Source organism: Nelusetta ayraudi, unplaced genomic scaffold (genome assembly GCF_046127955.1).
Source record: "Nelusetta ayraudi isolate G7.1 ecotype Tasmania unplaced genomic scaffold, CSIRO-AGI_Nayr_v1 ptg000048l, whole genome shotgun sequence".
NCBI classification, from domain to species: Eukaryota; Metazoa; Chordata; class Actinopteri; order Tetraodontiformes; family Monacanthidae; genus Nelusetta; species Nelusetta ayraudi.
This window is the reverse complement of record NW_027466098.1, coordinates 12,243,820-12,259,688: the sequence shown is the minus strand read 5'-3', so window position 1 is coordinate 12,259,688 and position 15,869 is coordinate 12,243,820. Positions and strand designations below refer to the sequence as shown.

The following is a 15,869-nucleotide window of genomic DNA, read 5'->3' as shown; positions in this document are numbered from 1 at the left end:
AAAGGTTAATAACCCAATAAAATGGGAAAATGCCATTTCTGTGTCGCCTTATCATTCCATCGCAGCATGAGGTTGCCTGATCACCAGCTCGGTCCGTCTTGTCATCTCCATAGTGCTGTCACACACTGTCTAACCCCGTGCGTCGGTGTCACTTCAGAACTCGGGCGTAAACATGCTCCGCTTCAAAGTCTGCGCCTCTGTCAAAACTACCCCGCGTCCTCTGTAGACGACAGGGAAGAATCAAAGTAATTGGAGGTGGGAGGGCGTTTGGGGGGGAGGGGGGAGGGGGGGTTTGTCAGGATTCCGATCACCGGGGCAGACAGCCGACGTCTGAAAGTTTAATTTTTCCAACTCTGAAAGCTGAAGTCTCTGGATGAGTCTTTTTTTACAGTCTCGGAGCTGCCTGTCACAACTCACAGTGCCGGGTTTTTCTTGATTTTTCTTTTTATTTAGTTTTTTTTTTTCCCTGATACGCCCCAGATTTGAGCGGAGCATCACGCGCGGCGCAAGACACGCTTCCACCATATGACAACTTGCCACCACCACCACCACCGCCATAGTAGCGAGAAACTCTGCCGCATATGGCGAGAGTTTGCACCTCTCCAGCAGCGCTGGGAGTGCGGAGACGACCGGCGCTAAGGAAGCAATGACTTCCTTTCACTGCTTCTTTAACGCTGGATGTCGTCGCCGCTCCCTCTTTGCGCCTGGACTCACCCGGTGACAGATGTCGAGGTGCGTCGATCGATCGGGAGTAGAGGATCGACTCGGTGGAGGGTTCGAGCCGCAGTCGGAGTCGAGTCAAGAGAGTGCAGACTTTTCGCACCGTCCTTCGGTACGAACGATTTATTCCCCCTCCTGAGTCAAGTCGCACTGTAGGTGCGAGGACGGGCTCAGCTGGTGGGCCGTCAGGAAAGTGTTTATCGGACCGACAACTGGCAGTGCCTGATCTGCGAGCAGATAAATCCTCCCTCTCCCTGTTTGCCGTGGTGGCAGCGTTCTTTGCGCCTACGTTCCTCAGCTATGCATGGCCACCTGTGGCGCATCTTCTCTCCATCGTAGAAATGATTAGCAGCCCGGCCCCCCCACCACCACCACCGCACAGTCGTGGTGAGGCACGACGATTTTACAATCGCGCCCTAAAGTCGTTGGCGCGCGGAAGATTGAGATTCATTTGGGCATTGTTGAACACGTCGGGCGGTGGGGGGAGGAGGGGGAATCGGGGGCTGCTAATTGTTTAATTGTCGTCTTCTGTTAGTCCATTTCACGTCCATCTGTCACTCTCTTCTGCAATCATCACGGCAGCTGCATTTCATCCAGAGTGGGTGTGACAAAAGGAAACAACATTCGTTTGGGGTTGGCGCGACTCGTTGTAAAAGACAGCGCCTTGTTAATTTTGCTCCTCAGATCCTCAGGAGGCTGTTTTTTTTTTTCATGCGTCTCGATGCGAGTTTGGATGTGGTGGTGGTAGAGGAGTCGCCAGAGTTCGGCACTGTGGCTTTTCTTGTTGTTTTGTTAAATTGACTTAGCAGCATATTTCGAAGTTTATTTCTTTGGCTTTCCGGTTGGTCATTTACTTTGTTTCTGTCAACTATTACTGAGCATCCGCTATTCCGACTTCATTATTTCTGCTCCCGGCACATCATCTCCATAAGAAGGTTTTTGTTTTTGTCTTCCATTCAACGCTCAGACTCAATTATCTCTCGAATTCAAAGCATTCTTCTTTCCATGTCCTTCGAAAACCACATTCATCTATAAAGATAATAAATTGTATTGAAGCATGTTTAACACTAGGCTGTCGCCTTTGACCTGTTAGACACAATTTATTCATCTTTTTCATCTGACTGGAGTCATAATAATATGTTTTGGTTCGAATGACCTTTGACATCAGCCAAATTAAATCAGTTCAGACTTGAATCTAAGATGTGGACCAAATAAAGAGGGTCAACACAAAAACATCTTCCAGGTGTGAAAAAAATTAATCTGGCCAAGAGATTAAAAGCGTCATTGAGAGGCTCTTACGGTTAGGGTTCCACAGAGTCAAATGGGCAGGTTTACAGAACACTCACAAACCAGGTTCATGTGGTTAATTAATAAGCAAACAACAAAAGTGCAGGGCTCCAACATTCAGCTGTGATATTTTCCCACCAGCTGTGTGTGAAGCTTCACCTCAGCGGATTCAGGTCAGGAAACTAGAGTTCCACAAACCACCAGTGGCTTCACCTCAAAATATCAGTCTTTGCCGCTAAATATACTAATGGATACAAAGTGGGCGCCTCTGCTGCTTAAATTAAACCACTTGATCCTGCGAACTTGGAAATATTGCTGTGGTTTTAAGATGAGAAGATGTACATAAATTAGCTTCTCTCTGACAGACGGATCAAATATCTTACCTTTCCCCCTTTTAGTCCTGAAAAATCACTACTATTGATTGAGTTATAAAAGCAAAAATGAATGTTTTGGGGATGAATGTGACGTTCTTGTTTTTTTCTACATCTTTCATATTTCAAGTATAGTTTGAGTCTCCCAAACAAGCAGATACTAAAAGCAGTTATTCAAGTCATAAATAATCTCTTTCCCTGGCACATATTTCAGACAGCTTTTGCCTTTCCTTCCTGGATAAGTTCTTCCAAAATCAGATTAATTCAAAGAAGCAACCAAAAAAACACAAGACATAAGGATCAGAAGGAGGCCTTTAGGGGTCATGGCTTTCAGGAAGGTAAGAAAAAAACACTGGAAATTTGAAAGTATGATGAACAGACAGACGGCTTGGCAGGAAGAGCCAGCAGGTAGCTCAAGCTAAGAGCCATGAGAAACTGCTGCACCAGGTGCAGCTTTTGTGGCGAATGCGACATATACTGTCTCCAGGGCAGTAAATAGAATTTGTTTTGTAGCAGTGTTTTTTTTTTTTTTCTTTTACCATCGCTGTACAGTTGCCATGTCATACTGTGAGGGGAAACAACACCCTTCCATTTCAATATGCATTGGTTTTAAGGTGACAAATTAGGCTCTTTTTTTTCTTGGAAGTTCAAAATATGTGTGAAATTCGATTATTGAGCCCATTGAACGCACTGTTCTGTTGCTGTGCAACTGTTTTCTAACTTAACCCCCTCATGTTTTCTCCATTATAAATCTTTTTGCCTATTCAATTAAAAATGTATGTTTCGCTCTAAGCATTACTAATATGTAATTAGCTATTTTGACTAAAAGAGAAAGCCTTGTTGTTGTTTTTTTATTTATAGTTTGCAGTCCGCAGAGTCGCACTCTTTGTAACATCCAATCAGAAAACTTAAAGACTCTGGGAAAGAAATGATTATCATTATTACTATTATTACTATTATTATTATTATTGTTATTTGTTAACGTTGCTGCGATGCCTGAAGAAAATGCGCAATTAATGTTGTGTGGCAGCAGCTTGAGTGGGTCAACCGACACAGAAAGAGCCGTCTTTAGCCCCTGCGTGCTGAGAGGAGCATTGTTTCCCCCACCACAAAAGGCTACTCATTCCCCGCGGCACGCCCGCAAACTCAATAGTGACATAAGGGTCCCGTTGCCAACGCGCCAGTTTCCTATGATGTGCTTAGCGGAGCCGTCGGCTGACGCGCGACTCTGGCGACTGCGGCCCGAGTGGCAGCCGGCGGAACGAGGCGACCGAACGAGGTTTTCCGCACGTGCTCAGCCTCGCCTCTGATCCGTGTCAGCACGTAAAGCGCTAACGATCCTCCGTGGGAGGGAATAACAATGGGCTGGAAAAACGATACGTCCCGAGAGGAGCGCCGTCGCATTGTTGCGCTGCGTCTTTTTGGCTCAGGGGAGCGTTTTTGGCATCTGCATCGCGCACATCTGCCTCCTTGTTTTTGTTTTCAACACAAACAAGCCGTCACGCACACGCGATCGTGACGCCCGCTAAAAACAAAGCAGCCCCCGCCAGTGCTGGGCGATGAAGCTGTGGCGTTCCAGGCTATTGGGTTACGTGTTCCGACTGGTCCACTGGCCTCGCTGCTCTACAGTTGTGTCCTGTTGCATCGCGCTCCTGCCGTTCCTAATTTTTTGGCTTTTTTTTTTTTTTCTGCTGTATTAAACAACAAATTTGTGTTCGTTTTTGCTGAGAGGCGCACAAGCTCGAACACAGTACCTTAGTCGGGTCGGAATCGACTAAAGAGACTTTTGGGGTGTGAACCCACTGATGGTTTGATTAAGTGTCGTGTCACAGAATTAATCCAGCCGATCGCTTTTATTAACCTGACATTTCATTGTTGTCCCACCCGATGAAATAGCCGTTTTATTATTTTTTCGCTTGCCGTGTGCTCCTCTCTTCGCCGGCCATCACATCCCATTGCTATGCTAAACACTCTCCTCTCTGCATCATGAAACCCATTAAGCATGCCTTTTTAAGAAGCTTTGTGCCTTGTCAACTTGGGCCTGCCACTGTCACTGTGATGTAATTTGTCGTCTGCTACAAAGTGTTTGCTGTGCACGGATTTGATGTCAGCGGTCACGGTGAATCATTTATTTTATTTTTTTATTTTTTAATACGAGGTTTTTTAACTAGGCTGACGCTGATTTAATGTTCTTCTTCCAACACTTTTTGATGCCTTCCACACAAATGTGCAGCGTCAGCAACTGAGGTCAAACCGAACGTGACATTAGGAGATCGGAAATGAACTGCCAAACACATGGAGTTCGTTCAAGAGATTAAGGCTGGGAAGAATAACAATAACACGACAGTCCAGTTGGAAGTGGATCTATAAAATACAAAAAATATATGTGAAACTAGCACACACATAAATAAATTAATACTGTCTCTTTCTACATTACAGTGACAATGAAACCAAAGATAATAGAATTTGTTTGAAACTATAACTAGGGAGAAGATTAAAAAGCTAGAAAGACAACATAGAAATTATGATTATTGTTTATTTAGTGGCATTTAAATACAACTGAAGGGTTAATTGGTGTAATTAAAGTTGCACCCAGGATTGAACCACCTGTAGATTAACTTCACTTATTTTTGTTCATTTCCAAACTTCAACTTATTCTTTTAACCCCAAAAGTATTCTTTAGCATGAAGGCAAAAGCTTGCTAGTTGTCGATGGCTTGCGTATTGTTGTTTCCCTGTGAGGGACCAAGCAGAGGCAGTGAATTCCGGGTTAAAGGCGGTCTTATATCTACACTGTGCAAAACAGATAGCGAGGTCATAATTACTGTCGCTTTTACCACCTTATCTCTGTGGTTGCACAGTAATGGAGTGTCCTCTTTCCAATAAACCAGTAGCATCCTTATCGGTAAGCATTAGCGCTATCATGACGCAGATAGAGTCACTTTTGCTCCACACTGAAAACAGGGTTTCTCCAGTGTGAGGTCCAAAAAAAAAATAAAAAATCTCTAAAAGAAACCTTGTTTTGTAAGACTGCAGCCTTTCCGGGTGAAAATTCCAGAAAATATGTCCAAATATAGTGTAGACTTTCAGAAAAACACAGGCCGTATAGCTCAGGCACTCAGGATTTATATAATGAGTCAGAGCGACCGACAGACAGACACTTGATGCCTGCATGCAACAGCCCAGTATTTGCCTGAATAAGAATTACCCTCTAAGAATTGCTCTGCCTTTTGTTTGTTGTTGTGTCTCTGTCCTCTACAGGCATCATGGACTCGGCCCGAGCAGCACAAGGTATTCTAAATGCATGACTTTTCCCCCAACAAACCCATCCATCTTTTATGTCAGGGAAGCCTAATGCAATCCTGGATGGATGCAGATCAGATTTTGCAGATCTCTCAAGCGAGGGTCCCGGGGACTAAACACCCTGAGAAAGTTTTGGAGGCGGGACTCGCCAAAGTGTCCGTCTTTGTTCCTCCTTGTCCAGTTTTCCATAAGGACATGCATGCGGTGACCTACTTGGGCCTGTTTTCTCCGCCTGACCTTTAATCTGGGCCGCCAGAACAAGTCAGCGCGGGCCCTCCCTGGCGCGAACGCTACATTTTTTCCTCCTTTTTATAGATAGTGTATGGATTTTATGCTCGACTCAGTCCCGCGCAGTTTGTCACCCTGCTTTCGCACAAAAAAGCTGATTACGTCGGGGTGAAGCGCGACTCCCACGCGCAGCATCCCACTGCCAATTCTCGACTGCAACTTAAACATGTATTTCTGTCACGCTGGTACCGAGGCTTCTTATTTATTGGACCTAAGATGCATGAATAGGTACGAAAGAGAGAAATGAAATATTCCTTAGCGCAGCCGCTCGACGCTCCCTGCCAGAGCCATGGGCTGTGTCTGATGGAAATTGGAAATGGGCAGAAAAAGAAAAAACCGAGCCACCTGCGCACGACTTTCCATAACTTCCTGCACACTCGAAAATGTTTCACGTATGTAAGACATTCGCGGCAAATGTTGCTTTACCATCTTAAATATTAGAACTGCGTGTTCCCCATTAGAGAACGCCGCTCGTACAGGAGTTGTGTTGAGCTGTTTTCACCCAAAGAACATCCAAAATCATCTGCATACTGCACAATGAGGTTATTTTCATTTTTGACACCTCCTGTCTTTTGGAAGGAATGCAGAATACAGACACAGATGCATGTGGTGAATATATCAGTAGATGGATGCTGAGGTTGGAACTGGCAGGCGGAAGGCCAAGAGGAAGAGCGACGAGGAGTTTTATGGATGTGGTGAAAGGGGACGTAGAGTTAGTTGGTGTGAGAGAAGACAGTGCAGAGGACAGAGTGACGCGGGGGAGGATGATTGGCTGCGGCCACCCCTGGAGGGTACAGCCCAAAGGGAATGAAGACGAATACAGATTTATTCTGGAGCATATTACAGGTCACCCAATGTGGAAGAAAAAAAATGTGCAAAACTAGAATTTCATGATTAAGTTTATATATATGAATGCAGGACAGTGATTTCTGGTGTGTTTTTTTTTTCTCTTGCGCTTTATTGTGAGATCTCGGAGCCAACACTGTACCTTGGGAGGAGGGAGGTCGCTCTGTAGACGAGATGCCTAATGATAGCAGACAGACGGCAGGGCCGAGCTCAGTTCTCGGCAGCCTCGGCCGACACCAGGATCCCTGGCAGCAGACGTGAGCTGCATTTCCTGCTGTTGAGGGCAGGAAACGCAGGCGGCCGCCACATTGGCGATGGTTTTCGAGAATGTGCGGCGGATCCAAACGTCTGCTGTCGCTCCGTCGGGGGCTAACAGGGGGGGCGAGCTAAAGTTTTGTGGGAAAAGATGTTACATGCGACGTGCACACGTGGCAGGAAGAAGATCCCTCATTTGAAGTGGGTGTTACATGTGACTGTGGCGAAGTCCTGTCTGCGTATCCGCACACAAGCGGCCGACTTCGGAACTTAGCAAACAACCCGCCAGGTAGTCCTAGCCCGAGCTATTTGTTGTTGTGGCGATGCTACAGGATTAATACCACAGAAGAAGAGCTATCCGCTTGGACTAATTCAAATTGATTTACGTGACTTGCATAATAACTGATTATTGAAACAATCTGACGGATTAGCATGCTCCCTTGTGCGACGCAATGCAGGGAGGAGTTTACAAAGTAAAAGCCTCTGAAAAAAGAACAAACGCCATGTTTTGGTGCCCAAAAGTTTTTTGTTTTTTTTTTTCATATTTTCTAGTCTGCTCTGATCTTCCAAATTGTTAGACAAGATTAGTATATACAAACACATTCTGCTTGTGTTTCGAGTTCATTAGTAGCTCGAGGTCGTTGCTCTGTCGGTTTAGACAAACAGAATGAAGGACGTGCATCTGAATCGATCAGCGTGAATCGACCAGTGTCTCTGGATTATAAGATGGCAGGATGACTTTGAGCATGCTGATCATGGCGGTTGCAGACGCACCGGCAGCCAAGTGCTTGAAAAATGGTGGAAGGGAAGGTACGTGCGGGCGGAGGCACATCTGTATACCGCACCAGCTGAAATTTGGTGTATTCTTAGTTTTACGCTCTGGGAGAGCCAAATAAGCCATAAAGCCGCCGAGCTCCGCTGTCAGTTTGGTCAGATTTACTGTAGGAGCATCTGTCTGAAATCTCTCTTTAGTTTTATGGCACATTTACACAGAGTGATGCACATTTGATCTGCGTCAGGTCTTTTCCTGCAGGCATTTCCCCCCTCCAAAATAATTATCGCCTGTTTTTCTAGCAGACGACCAAAGTGATGGATTGCGTTTTTGTGGAGAAAACGCATCATCATAAACAATGAACTGAAGAGATCAGATCGCAGTGAGCATATCATTTTCATTTAATGAATTCTAATTATGGGCTTTATGGTGCGATTTGGGTGCTTTAGCCCCTGATGCATTTCCCTTTTATCAAACAGAGAAGAGGAGAGGAAGAAAAATGACGGTGGTGGCGGCGGTGGGGAGGTTTTGCTGCTCAAGATGGGGGCCACGCTGGCTACCGTGGCTGTGCCGTTGCGTGGCACGCTGCACAGATGCAGGAGTCAGAGGCAGCACCACAGGCTTGAGAATGAAAGGCTGGTGTGTTACGCAAGTGCCTCCCTGGTCCTGCTACCCGTTATGCATAATGAATGCCCCAGACATGCTTTGTCTATTCAATGAGAACACAAACCAACCGGGGTTTCTCTTACACTGGCCGCCCAGCCTGGCCCCTAATTCAATATGTGTAAAACCATCCGCGCTCATTGTTGCGCCTGCAGCTTGGATCAAAGCCACCAGAGCACCAATAGGAAGGGAGTTCGATACTCCATTCTGCAGCACCTGAGAGGCATAAAGGATTCATTTAGGGAAAAAATAAACACCAAACCTTCCTCTGAGAGTACGCATGTCCACAAAATTTAAATCAACTCAGCGGTGGGGAATTCACCCCTGAGATTTCCCTTCAACGGATAGTGCCATGTTTTGTTTTGTTTTTTTTTGTTTTCCTCAATAAAAAGGGTTTTCTTCATGAAAGCCAATTGTGCGGCGAGACTGAAACGGTAGCCGGCGTCAAGTGTCGCCGCAGCACAAGTGCAACCACTCGCGACAAACACAAGGAGCTGTTGATCCTGAAGGTCAGATGGCCACTTAAGAGTCGGATGTTGTACCGGTGAATATTGAGCTAATGAAACCAAGTATCTGTAAAGAAGGAAGGTCATTTACACATCTCATTAGCCAGCTGTCTGTTGTTATTTCTCTGCCTTCAAACATTATGCGACTTGGCATGTGCCCTTGGGTCTGAAACTGGGGCATGCACGTTTTTTTTTGACAGGCGTTTGGCAAACTCTTCGACGCCGGGACGCACGACCGCGAATATGATTTACTTCCAAATCCTGTTTGGCTAATAAATATGTACAGTCACGGAAAGAGACACCGAGTCCAAAGTGCCTTCCAATAGACAGGAAAAATAAAAAAAAATAATAAAATGCTAGTGTGACAGGCAGTTAAGGTAATGCGCTGATGTCACGCATCGGCGTATTTCAACAATTGCTAAGCCTCCATGTGAGAAGCCGCTGATGGTTTTTCGGTGCCTTCTGACATCAATAATTGATTAAGTCCCCTGCACTGTCAGCGGTGCTCTCATAGTGCCGCTGCATCACAGACTGTTCCACACTTTAATTCAATGACGCATCGCCCCGTCTTAAGTAATGGCAGACTTTAAGGTCACACATCTTTTTTGTGAGCAAATAGCTTAAAAAAAATAAAATAAAAAAAAGGTTAAGATGAAAGAAAAATCAGTCACGTGAACAATTTTTTTGTTTCCACCCACCACCAAAACGCTATCTCTGTTCTCATTTAGAGTCTGGATGAGAGAATAGTGGTGAGGAGTGACGCCCGGGTGTCCTCGCTCACCATGAAGTATGCCAAGTTTTCAGACGCCGGCCAGTACGTTTGCGCAGCGCGCAGCAGCATCGGAGAGGACCAGAGGACCGCGTATTTGGAAGTGCGCTGTGAGTATTAATGCGGCGCCGCTGCCAAATGGATTCGTCCACCTTTCCCCTCCCCCTGGCATTTCCGGAAGACTTGTGAATCTGCTTCCATTTTGGAGATTGAGCGTCTGCAACGTTTTGAATCTTTCCACCAGATTCGCCAAAGATCTACGGCCAGATCGCGACGTACACCTGGGAGGGGAACGCCGTCAACATCACCTGCGAGGTCAAGGCCCATCCCACCGACGTGTCCGTGGTGTGGCTGAGGGACGGCCAGACCCTCCCCAACTCCAACACCTCCAACATTAAGGTCTTCAGGTCTCCGTCCGTCAGCTACATGCAGGTACTTCACATGCCGCACCACCGCGACCGACCCAACAGATACACACCGGCGTGTACACAAGCCCTCCCGACACCACATGCCATCAAGTTTCCAGACTTGAAGCGAGGGGGGTTTCCTATCGGCCCCATTGTGGGAAATAAAATCCGATGAATAATTCAGCAGCAGGAACGCTCGCGCAGCTACAAACAAAAATAGGCTACTCTAATGGGCACACACAGGGGTCACCTTCCGCCGTGTTTGACACATTAGATTGTCCATCTGCTTTGCAGGCGCCGGCCTTCATCTATTTGCTTTCTCTTCTCTCCCTCACCCCAGATTACCCCAGAGTCTGAGAATGACTATGGGAGCTATAACTGCACCGCTTCGAATGAGATGGGCACGGAGTCCAAGGAGTTCCTCCTGATTCAGGCCGGTCAGTCGTGACTCACGCTGCTTTGTTGCTTCCAAGCCGTTTGTGTGTGTGTGTGTGTGTGTGTGTGTGTGTGTGTGTGTGTTTAGATCTAATCGCATAATCAAAGGAGGGAGAGGGGAGAAGTGATTCAGGGAAGGGGATTATTTTTAGACGGGCCACTATGAGGCCTGCCGTAAATGCTGGGGGACATTCGTTTTTAGTACTAAAACATAGTCAGCCGTTAATAAAAGTGAAGAAATTTCCACTGCTGCAACAACAAAACAGTATAGTATAAAATCCATCTATATATAGATAGATAGATAGATAGATAGATAGATAGATAGATAGATAAGACTATGGGATTGACCAGTGTAATATCACTGTGTCAGTGTCTCAGGTACTGGTTTCAAGTGTATACAATGAATTAAAACATTATACTCTACAAGATTTAATCATCTGCATATTCAGTAGTAAATTAGACAGCTGGATAGCAGAGCGGGGAGATAAAACCCTTTTAAAGCCACAAACGGAAGTAAATGAATTGAAAACACCACTTTTTTTTCACCCCGGTGGCGGCGTCACAGTGTGCCTTTTCATTTCAAAGATCAAAGTGGTTCAATAAAGATCTGTGCTAATATAAGAGTGTGGGGGAGCCCAAAGAGCCATTATTGTCCCACTAATATAGTGATTTACACAGATTGAACATTGTAATTTACTCTGAAATGGAGAGAGAGAGAGCGAGAAAGAGTGAGAGAGAGAGAGAGAGAAAGAGAGAGAGAGTGTGTGTGTGTGTTGGGTCGGGGTGCAAAACAACAAATGCTCGTTTTGTAGGATTGCACTCGGCTGATCGGAGTATCAAGGAGTTAATTTTTAATTCCATGCCTACAGTAGAGGTCAGATATTTGCCCAAATTAAATTTAGGACGGCGTCATCCGAGGTCGAAGCACCCGAACGCGTGTGCAATTCTCATTTTCTCTCGGTAAGCGCTTCATCAAACCGGCTCCCTGTTTTATGTTATTTGGTGGGCTTTGTGATTTAGTGCACCCGTCAGGGCTTTTTAGTGTCACCGAGGAGCAATCTCTTTGTGTTGTCACACCGCTTTTTTTTCCCCCTTCCCCTAACAGAGGTGCCATCGGCCCCGTACATCAGCGAGGTGAGGCCCTTCTCCACCACGGCGCAGATCCAGTTCGAAGAGCCGGAGTCCACCGGAGGGGTCCCCGTGCTGAGCTACATGGCACACTGGAGAGTTCAGGGCCGGGGCGTCTGGACACAGTCGGTCCACGAGACCCAGGATGGTGAGAGGGGATGAGGGGATGAGGGATGGGGGGTGATATCCTGATATTTTCTGTATGAAATCGTCAAGGAGCCAATAATGAAACGTTAAGCTGCGCAAGGGACAATGGATGTGACTTCTCAGACATCCAAAACTACGGCATTATTGGATTTGCTTTGTTTTTCATTATGGACTCCGGAGGAGAAGCCTCGCACAATTGATTAGCCAGAGAAAACTCAACGAGATCTTCAGAGTAAACCCCTAAATACCGAACCTTTGTGATCGGAAGGAGGTAAAAAGCAGACTGTGGGGGTCAGGACAAACAAGGCATGTCTCAAGTCATGGCTTTTTGTGACGTCACAAGGGGCCAGTTCACTAAACGGTTCCAGTGCACGGTTTCTAAAAAGGAGAATCAAGCACAATAAGTACAGGATGGATTTAATTCTTTTCTGGGCAATTCGCTAAGAGATTAGGAAAAGATTATCATTAAAAACATTAATTAAAGAAATTTATGGAACCTTTAAAAGTTGTGTCCCTCGTTTTTTAGGATTGTCTCCAAATACACTCATCTGTTGTTTAAACATTTAGTCAACAAAGGATGATCAAACTAATCAGCATTCCGTTGCGACGGGATTAATTATGCCCGCAGTTGTTTGAACAGCGGCTGTTGTCACCGACGGGAGCGCTGAAGGTTATGACAGCAGGGAACGCGGGGGAACGTACTGCCTGCCATGTGTTTTCACAGGTTCCGTGGGAGAGGTGACCATCAAGGGCCTGAAGCCGGAGACCAAGTACGAGGTGAAGGTGTCGGCCGTCAACGGCAAGGGTGAAGGCGAAAGCAGCCCCGCCCACTTCTTCAGCACCGAGCCCGTCAGTAAGTGGCACCGGTTTCATCCTCGGCAGCACACCCGAAGAGCTTCAGCAGGCCTCTTGACTTTGTCTTTATCAGAGCGTTACCTGGAGTCGCGCTTGGGGGGGGAAAAAAGCTGCTGATCCCATTTACTGATAGGGGGCGAGAGAGAGAGAGAGAAAAAAACATTTGCGAAGAAAAGACTTTGCACGCTGCCGGGCAGCTGCACACAAGTCTGCAGTGATGCCGCTGAGACGGCGTCACAATGGCTTCCAAGACATTTCACTCTCGGTCTGTCCCTGCTGATTTGTCAAGGAGTGAGACTGACCACAGCCACTAACACAGCTCTACTTTTTCCCATCTTTTTAAAGAGCAATTGTGCTGAAGGCAGTTTAAAAACCAAGAATTCGAATCGTTTCAGCTTTCATTTTTGATTCCGCCTCCTCATCACACATTTACCAATGTGAAGGATCATCTAAAATCCTCAGTTCTGGAGTATGGAATTCATTATGAGTTTATGAATAAGCAATCCAAATAAGAAAAAGTCTTTGGTTATGCTTTCTATTCAGCACAAAATGTTTTTTTCATCTATATATACTGAATGCATGGGGACGCTTGAATCCATTATTTAGTTTTTGGCTCCCTCTGTTGGTTCAGAAAGAAGAAACAGCCACTATATAGTGGCTTCACTTTGAAAAAAGTTGTTCTAAATACCAGTTTGAGTTTAGACTGGCGTTTCTTCTCTGTGCAATAATCATCAAGACGCTAAATCACTTTATTTTCACTCAGTTACCACCAGGGGACATGGTCAAATTAGCCAACTCGCCCTAATGGTGTAAATGATATACAGTCTATAGAGGTGTAATGCAGTACATCTAGTTCTTAAAGAGATTTATGTTTGCTCAATGTATTAATATGACAATGACATGAAGATTTTTTCTCTCTTTTTACTATTTTGCATTTGGGTTTAATTTATTATTTTTAAAGCATTTGCAGAAGGAGCAGAATTGCTACACTGTTTGGCAAATTTCTATTTGAAAAAGTATTCACATTGTAACGACTGAATTCAAGTTTAATTTTTCGCCAGTTTACCATCTTCAAGCTGCTACAGCAGTTTCCTTGCCAGGCATGTCAGTGAAGTGTTTTGTAGGATGGGTGACGGATTGTTTACGCGGCTGATTCTCACGTCTGATGTCTCCTTAATATTCCTAGATGACCTTTTTCATTATTACTCTGAGGACGCAGGTTTGTTCTGTAGTGGGAGTTCTAGACGATTAGCTCTCGCTGCTCTAGTTGTCTGCCCCTCCTGCGTGATAACCCCCCGTCATCCCAGCAGGATTACAGCAACATTTGCACCTTAATAGAAGCTATAAACTTGCGGCCTGATCCGCGATGCAACGCTTGCCCGCCGTTTCCCTGCCTCTGTCTGCTTCCTGTAGACGCTACTTCTCAGTCAGCCCCCGGGTAGAAGAGACTTTCCCTGCATGTAAAAAACCTAACCAGTTAGATTTGTGCATATTTGCCTTGAACTCTCCATCTGCAACTCCTCGGCAGTAGTTTAGCAGTGTTTGCTCTTGCTGTAGGCCAGTTGGTATCCACTAATTTGTTTGTTTGCTTACGAGAAAGTTTTATGATAATGCTGCTGCAAGAAGTCAACTTCACTTTTTTTTAATGAAGACGCCGAGTTTTGTTGCTGTTCTGCCTTGTTTTGTCTTTTCCCCACTTGTCACTCTGTTTTGTCTTTCACGCACCTTTTCCACTCTTTCCACCTCTCAATGTCATGTCATGCCATGTGACTATGACCCTTACTTGGCTTGCATGGTTCTGATGATGTCTCTCCAAACAGCCGAAGGTAACAGCAGATTTCTGGGAGGAAAAAAAAAAACCCTCCCTGGATTCTAACTCCTCTAGACTCCTTCAGTCAAAGCCCCTAACCGCCCTCTCACTCCATGTGCACTTTAACTCCAATATATATTATAGTCAAGTAGACGTTTGCCTCAGCAGGATATGTGACAGAACCAGAGCTTTCGTTTTTGTAAATAACGGCTAAATATAAGGATCAGTGCAATGGTCTTAATAGCTTCGACACGCCGCCCAAAGGGATTCAGTTAGCGCTGCTCCATACGTGGGGGGCGTTGCGACCATTCAAGCTTGTAATTAACCGTTGCCTTCAATCACAGACAAATTCTAACGAGTGCCAACCACACATACCTGCATTGTTTGCTCTGGTTCTTCATTTTCCATTGCTGAGAGCAACAGCTATCCCGTCTACAGCTTTAGCCCCAATAGCGCTAAGCTCATTGTCTAAATCCTGAGGTAAAAGTTCCCCAGGGTAAAAGTCAACTAACTTTGACAGGTCTCACCACACGTCTGTCATTCAAAGTCAAGCCGGGCTGTCAGTCAAGCCAACGCCGACTTTCATGTTTTCGGCCTTTGTGGTTGTTTTCACCTAATTGAGTCATTGTTGAGGCTCGTTTAGCCGCTTCGCAGTTACAGAGAAATCAAAGGCGAGCAGACTTTGAAAGGTCAGGATGAAATAAGACCGAGGACGCAACATCCTCAAAGGGTATTGAAAACAAGCTCCTCCGTACACCTATTAATTGACAGGATTTTTAAAAATTCCAAACTGAAAGCAACATTGTAAAATTATTTCATATGTTCTACAACATCGGAGGTCTTCTATAGGTTTCTATCAGTATAAACAACCAAAAAAAAAAGAAATCAGTCCAAAGTGGCTCAATAAAGCTTGCACGGCATAAGCCTCTGTAAATCCCAGAAATCCAAAGATACCGTGTTTGAATTAAGTCCACATTATTTGAACTCTTCTATAAGCTGAAATCTTCAATGTAGCTGCTAAGCTGGGGGCATTACTGCGAAGCCCACAGCCACGACTTCAGCTTAAAAAAAATACTGTGAATAAATGTCTTTTGAAATCGAATTAGGATCTCTGGGTTTATTCAGACCTGGGTTGTATTTTATTTTGAGGGCACAGAGCTCCTTAATGGTTTCCCTTTTACCACTGGGGCTGCTTTTATTTGGTCAAAGACTAAAAGGCTGGTGTTCTTTCATAGATTCATTGCTATTCCATTTTTTTCTACTCTTTTCAAAAAGGGAAAAACAATGCTTTATCCACCTCATGAGAGT

At 45.3% G+C, this 15,869-nt stretch overlaps 1 protein-coding gene across 5 annotated transcripts in view; it reads left to right on the top strand.

Annotated features, from left to right (window-relative positions):
- ncam1b (neural cell adhesion molecule 1b) overlaps positions 1-15,869 on the top strand; it is a 64,747-nt gene that overhangs the window by 35,769 nt on the left and 13,109 nt on the right. For 4 of the 5 annotated variants that reach the window (XM_076036358.1, XM_076036359.1, XM_076036363.1 and 1 more), the window contains 6 exons: positions 5,639-5,668; positions 9,739-9,889; positions 10,024-10,211; positions 10,527-10,623; positions 11,727-11,897; positions 12,621-12,749. In XM_076036358.1, the coding sequence (XP_075892473.1) occupies positions 5,639-5,668; positions 9,739-9,889; positions 10,024-10,211; positions 10,527-10,623; positions 11,727-11,897; positions 12,621-12,749 (766 nt within the window). The remainder of the gene's footprint in view (positions 1-5,638; positions 5,669-9,738; positions 9,890-10,023; positions 10,212-10,526; positions 10,624-11,726; positions 11,898-12,620; positions 12,750-15,869) is intronic. The other variant, XM_076036360.1, reaches the window with a different exon arrangement.